The sequence below is a fragment of the Silene latifolia genome, chromosome 1, assembly GCF_048544455.1.
Source record: "Silene latifolia isolate original U9 population chromosome 1, ASM4854445v1, whole genome shotgun sequence".
In the NCBI taxonomy this organism is placed as follows: Eukaryota; Viridiplantae; Streptophyta; class Magnoliopsida; order Caryophyllales; family Caryophyllaceae; genus Silene; species Silene latifolia.
The window spans coordinates 19838208-19844701 of NC_133526.1; the positions used below are offsets into that span (position 1 = coordinate 19838208).

The 6494-nt window shown below is 40.2% G+C and overlaps 1 protein-coding gene across 1 annotated transcript; it reads left to right on the top strand.

Annotated features, from left to right (window-relative positions):
* Positions 1-33: 33 nt before the first annotated feature.
* Positions 34-1269, top strand: LOC141641473 (uncharacterized). The gene has a single exon (XM_074450131.1). The coding sequence runs from the start codon at positions 34-36 to the stop codon at positions 1267-1269; it is 1236 nt and encodes a 411-aa protein (XP_074306232.1).
* Positions 1270-6494: the final 5225 nt, after the last annotated feature.

Sequence of the window (6494 nt, forward strand, 5' to 3'; positions counted from 1 at the left end):
GCATTGCTTTTGTTGAGTGAGGATGAGGATGATATGGTAGACCTTGTTTCTCAACCATGTACTAACACCCAATTTATCGAACTTGGAGCTTTAGATGTTGGGCATGAAAATAGTTGGTATAAGTCATGTGTGGCTCCATTTAAGAGTGGTGAGGAATTTAGTAAGGGGCAAGATTTTGCAAGCAAAGAGCTTTTGCGACAAGTTGTGACAACCTACAACGTGGCTAGAAACCAAGTTTATAAAATTGCCGAATCAAGACCTCACACCGTGACTTATAAATGTAATAGACAACCGTCACCTTGTAGTTGGTATTTGAGAGCCACTAAAAAAAACATCCATATGGATGTTTTCACAATTGTGTCATACGAAGGGCCACATGAAGCTTCTTGTGTGGTTCAGAAACCATCTCTTGATCATCCAAATTTAAGGGGGGAGTTTATTAGCAATGCTATTAAGCATCTTGTGAAAGAAGATTGGGGGGCTAAGGTGAGTTTGTTAAGGGCATCCATAACAAAGGAGTTCAACTTCAAGATCTCTTATTGGAAGACTTGGATGGCAAAACAAAGAGCTTTGGCGGATCTTTATGGAGATTGGGAGGAGTCTTATGCTTATCTTCCCCGTTACTTAGATGCTTTAAAAGAGGTTAATCCGGGAACCGCCGTCCATTTTGTCAATAAGCCCACTAATGATCCCAATGTCCAACAATTTGATAAAGTTTTTTGGTCATTTGGTCCCTCGATCAAAGGCTTCCCACATTGTAGGCCAATAATTACCATAGATGGCACTCATCTTTATGGTAAATATCGTGGGACTATGTTGATTGCAATGGGAGTTGATGCAAATGAACAACTCTTTCCGTTAGCGTTTGCCATTGTTGAGAAGGAGAACTATGAGAATTGGAGTTGGTTTTTGGCTTGCATAAGACATTATGTGACAAATCGTAGAGGTCTTTGTGTCTTGTCCGATCGCCATGCGGGTATTTTGAAGTCAATGAGTCAACCGGGAAGTGGTTGGGAAGAGCCATACGCTTTTCATAGGTATTGTATTAGACATCATGCATCAAATATCAACAAGATGTTCAAAGATTCCGATTTAAAATCAACTTTCTCGGAGACAGCAATGCAACATCAAATTAGAAAATTTGACTTAGGTATGGAGAAAATAGGTTTGATCAATGCGAATGCTAGAGCTTTGTTAGATAGCATCCCTCCAAGCATTGAAGTTATCTTGGTTAAGAACCCATTACCAAGACCTACCCGAAGATGCTAGTGAGGTGCGAGTACATAGATTTGTGAGGGCTTATTTGTTATACTTGATTGGTACGGTGCTCTTTCCGGATAAAAGTGGGAATAGAGTACAATTGTTATACTTCCCCCTTTTGATCAATTTGGATAGATTGAATGAATATAGTTGGGGGAGTGCGACACTTGCTTACTTGTATAGACATTTGTGTACGACTTCTAGGAGAGGAAGCATTGAGATAGGTGGTTGTCTTCTCCTAATGCAACTTTGGTCTTGGGAGCATATATCTATTGGTCGTCCAACCATTATGTTACCTCAAATAGAGGGGGAAGAGAACCCTATTGGTTCACAAGTAGTCCCGGGTGTTGACCCTCTAGGTTGTAGGTGGCTAAGAGTAGACCGTTCTTATACGGATCACTTGCTTGGATTAGTCACATTTAGGCATGCTCTTGATACTATGACCGACTCCATGTTTACTTGGGAACCATACTCTAGGGAAGTCCTTGCCCTTCTCCTCGACATTTGTACCGAAGACCCTTATGAGTGGATTGTAAATGCACCACTCATTTGCTTTGAGGCGGTTGAGTGGCATTATGCGGAGAGGGTTGTTAGGCAATTTGGTTGGCATCCAACGCTACCCAATTCGTGCAAGACTTCTAAGAAGTTGCACAAGATAGATCGACGGGGAAATGCGACTAATTATGAGGAATTGCATAGATTGAGCATTGACAAGTGGAACAACCGCAAATCAAGATTGACTCCTCGCGGTCTTCCCTACAAGGGTTATCTTGACTACAATGATCCATACCTAGAATGGTATCGTAAAATCACTCGTCTAGTCATTAGCCCGCTTAGTGCCGAGACACAAAACAAGGATTTATATGAGAAGAGACACAATTTCTATCCAAATGCGGCGGACAATATGTTACTTGTAAGTAATTCTTTCTATAATTTTATTTGTTTGCTATTTAATTATTTTTACCAACCTTTACATGTTTGCTATTTAATTATTTTTAACAACCTTTGTATAATTTGTTATTTGTTCAATTTTGTAGAGTCAAGGTCATGTATACAACTATGAACGTGCCACAACTATGCTTGGTGAGATGCCGGATAGTGTGCCACTATCACATGTAAACATGGTGAAAGAAATGCAGTCAATGTCACTCGAGTGCTTGCAACGCACGGGACACGGGCATCTAATCCTACCTACCGAGGCCGATCATCCAAGCCCTCCACACAATGTACCTCCAAGATATGACTTACGACACCGAGCGGTTTAACTTACCTCTATCCAAGAGGAGGCAACACCGATCGGTTCAACTTCAAGACAAAAAGGAAAGAGGGCACGCTCGAGATTGGCCTAAGATTAGTTTGATTTCAAAGTAAAATTAGTTGGAATTGTTAACAATGTAAAACACTTTTAGCTACTTTGTTTGAACTTTAGATTTGGTACCTTATAAGTACTTTGTATGCACTATCTTTTATTTTACGTTTTCAATCAAATGAAACATGTTTTCGGAAGTTCAATCATGTGTGTGTGTGATTGCTCATGCTGAGTTTGGAGCTTTATTTGCAGGTTTCTGTTATTGTATTTGGTCCCAAATCGTGGGTGGGAGGTAGCTGTAGTTACAACTTTTATTTTTTTCAAAAACTTAGCAAAGCCGCCAAGAACCATAGCGGCTTTACCTGTTATCAACCAACTCCAGACTTACAGTAGCTACTGGAGTGTTTGGCAAGGAAAAATTGAGTAAAGCCGCTATACTTCTCAGCGGCTTTGTAGCTTGAAGTTTTTTTTTTACAATTCTTGGCAAAGCCGCTATGTTCCTCAGCGGCTTTGCTATTTGAACTCAATTTTTGGACTTGCATAAGCTACTGTAACTTGAGGACCAAATTTTTCAGTAACAAAGAGGCAAGCCGCTAAGAAGTATAGCGGCTTTGCCAAAAAACTGGAAAAAAAAATTCTGCGATGACGTGGACACTAGTAACCAAATTATGTTAAATTAAACGCTAATTGTCAAATTAAGTGGGTAATTAACACTAATTACCCAAAAAATTCGTTTGTTTTGTCCATGTTTTGGATGTCGGTTGTTTTGAGTAATTAGAGTTATAATTATTAGTATTATTATAATTAGTGGTAGTGTTATTAGAGATATTATGGTTATTATTATTAATATTATTATTATTGTTATGATTAGAGTTACTATTATTATAATTAGTTCAATTAAACTTGTAATTAGAGGATCTATATAAGGCTCCTCTCTTATTTTTGAGGAGACACCACTCTAGAAATTAGAGTAGAAATTAGTCTCTCTTACTCTCTCAATATTTGTAGAACCCTAAATATTTCCCTTTCAATATTTCTTCAATAAAATTTGTAATCATTCCTTAATTAGTTTAATCAATCTCTTGTTTATCCAAGTTCTTCATTCCATCAATTCAAGTTTCCATGTTATTGGTACAATTCTCTCCCTTAATTTCATTTGTTTACATTTTACTTTCATTCAAGTTTTGTTAATTGTTTATGCTTGAATTCCTCTCTTTTGTTGTTAGATTGTTATTGTCTCTATCTTGTTCATCTTATTCATATTCACCATTGTTGTTTCTCATCTAAAGGTTGAACCTTTGGGTGATTGTGTTAAATTTTGAGTCTTTTTGTCTTAATCCTTGCTCTTCTTAGTTAAATTAGCATTTCCTCTTAGATTTGTTGGGTAATTGCATGATTAATTGTAGAATCCAATTTTACATCATGTTTACACTTAAAGAATCCATCTTTATTATTTATTTTGCCCTTATAACCATGATTAGTGAGTAGTATTCTTACTAGGGTGCGATTAGACCCTAACATGAGTAATTTATCTAATCGAGTTTCATTAAATTAGTTGTTGAGGTGGGGTTGTTGGGTTTAAACAAAGGAAACGAATTGTTGTGTCTATTTGGGAGTAATTGTCGGTTTTGACCCTTGTCCACCAACGGGAGTTGGTTAGGTTGGGATTGATTACATTACCCCTTTTTGGTCGTGTGCCGACTTGGGTTGAGCCCGGGAGGGAGAACCCAAGTGGGGTGCCTTTGTTTTTCGGTTTGAAGTTCGCCTTCGGGAGAAGGGTAGGGATGACCGGGAGTTTATCGCGGGCTTAAGCCCTTGATCTTGATAAGAGGTGAGAGGAGTGGGCCCACTTTGGTGAGCCTTGAGTCTTGAGTCAGGGGAAATCGAGTCATGAGCCCGGGAGGGAGTTGATTCGGTATCACTAGTGTCCCACCATGAGCCCGGAAGGGAGTTGGTGGGCGAATTAGAGGCGTCTCCACCCAATACACTTCCCCCTTAACAACTAGTTGAAGGAACTCATGATTTATTATGAATGTCGGTGGTTTAGTCGCGCCCTAGGTCCTTTTATATATTGAGTAAATCCGTATTTCACCTAGCTTGCTATTTTAATTTAGTTATTGCATATTTAGTTTCATTTGCTAGTCATTTAATGTAGCTTACCTATTTAATTTACCTATCAATCCTCTTCCTTTGACTTAGCTAAACATAAGAATCAAAACGATTAGTAATCACCCTTGCTCCTTGTGGTTCGACCTCGACTACCCTACTACATTAGTTGAGTTAATTATTTGATTGGGGGAGTGCGACAAACCCCAACATCACTATCTAAGTGCGAGTTCTGGTTGGAGGAGGTGGCTTTTCTGGGTCATGTGATATCTAAGAAGGGAGTATCTGTGGATCCTAGTAAGATTGAGGCCGTAACCAAGTGGGAATCACCGAAGAATGTTGTTGAGATTCAGAGTTTCTTAGGCCTTGCTGGCTACTACAGGAGATTTGTGAAAGATTTCTCTACCATAGCACGGCCTATGACATCTTTGATGAGGAAAGAGACCAGATTTGTTTGGGATGAGAGTTGTGAGATGGCGTTTCAGACCTTAAAGGAACGCTTGACCATAGCTCCTATCCTAGCTTTGCCAGAGGGATGCGAGAACTTTGAGGTATATACCGATGCTTCAAAGAATGGTATTGGTTGTGTTTTGATGCAGGCATGGAAAGTCATAGCTTATGCATCAAGGCAGCTGAAGCCATATGAGGAGAACTACCCTACTCATGATCTGGAGCTGGGTGCAGTTGTTTTCGCTCTTAAGATTTGGAGGCACTACCGTTATGGAGCAACCTTTAAGGTGTTTTCTAATCATAAGAGCTTAAAATATATCTACACTCAGAAGGAGCTTAACATGCGACAGAGACGGTGGATGGAGCTTATCGGAGATTATGATATGGAGATCATCTATCACGAGGGTAAGGCTAATGTTGTTGCAGATGTTCTGAGTAGAAAGAGCGTTCATTCGCTATGTACAGCCATGTCCTTGCTAAAGCTGAGGGATGAGGTGTCTAGGATGGGGATCTTTATGATAAGAAAGGGAGATACCATCGGGGATTTGACGATCGAGCCAGAGTTATATGAGAACATTAAGAGTAAACAGGAGCTTGATCCTAAGATCCAGGAATGGAAGTCAAGAGTAGAGAGCGGGTCAGTTTCCAGGTTTTCTATCCATACAGATGGGAGCGTCTGTTTTGATGGGAGATGGTGTGTTCCGGAGGATGCGGAGTTGAGGAGAGTGATCTTAACGGAGGCTCATTGCACTCCTTATTCAGTTCACCCGGGTGGTGACAAGCTTTACAAAGATCTTAAGAAGACTTTCTGGTGGCCAAACATGAAGAAAGATGTAGCTGAGTTTGTGGCCAGATGTTTGACCTGTCAGAGGGTCAAGGGTGAACAAAGGAGACCACAAGGTAAGATACAGTCTTTGGAAGTACCTGAGTGGAAGTGGGAGTCAATCTCTATGGATTTCATTGTGGGGTTGCCTAGGTCACAACAAGGTAATAACATGATCTGGGTGATTGTTGATCGGTTAACCAAGTCAGCTCACTTTGTTCCTATGAAAGATACTTGGTCTAAGATGCAGCTGACACTGGGTTACAGGAGGCATGTGGTTCGGTTACATGGTATACCCAAGGATATCGTTTCTGATCGTTTCTGATCGTGATGCGAGATTCATATCCAAGTTTTGGCAAGAACTACAGGAGTTGATGGGTACAACCTTGAAGATGAGTACTGACCTTTCATCCCAAGAACCGATGGTCGGAGGCAACGAACCATCAAGATCTTAGAGGACATGTTGAGGGCATGTGTCATGGAGTTTGGGGGCATCTGGGAAGACAGGCTTGATCTGATCGAGTTTTCATACAACAACAGTTATCA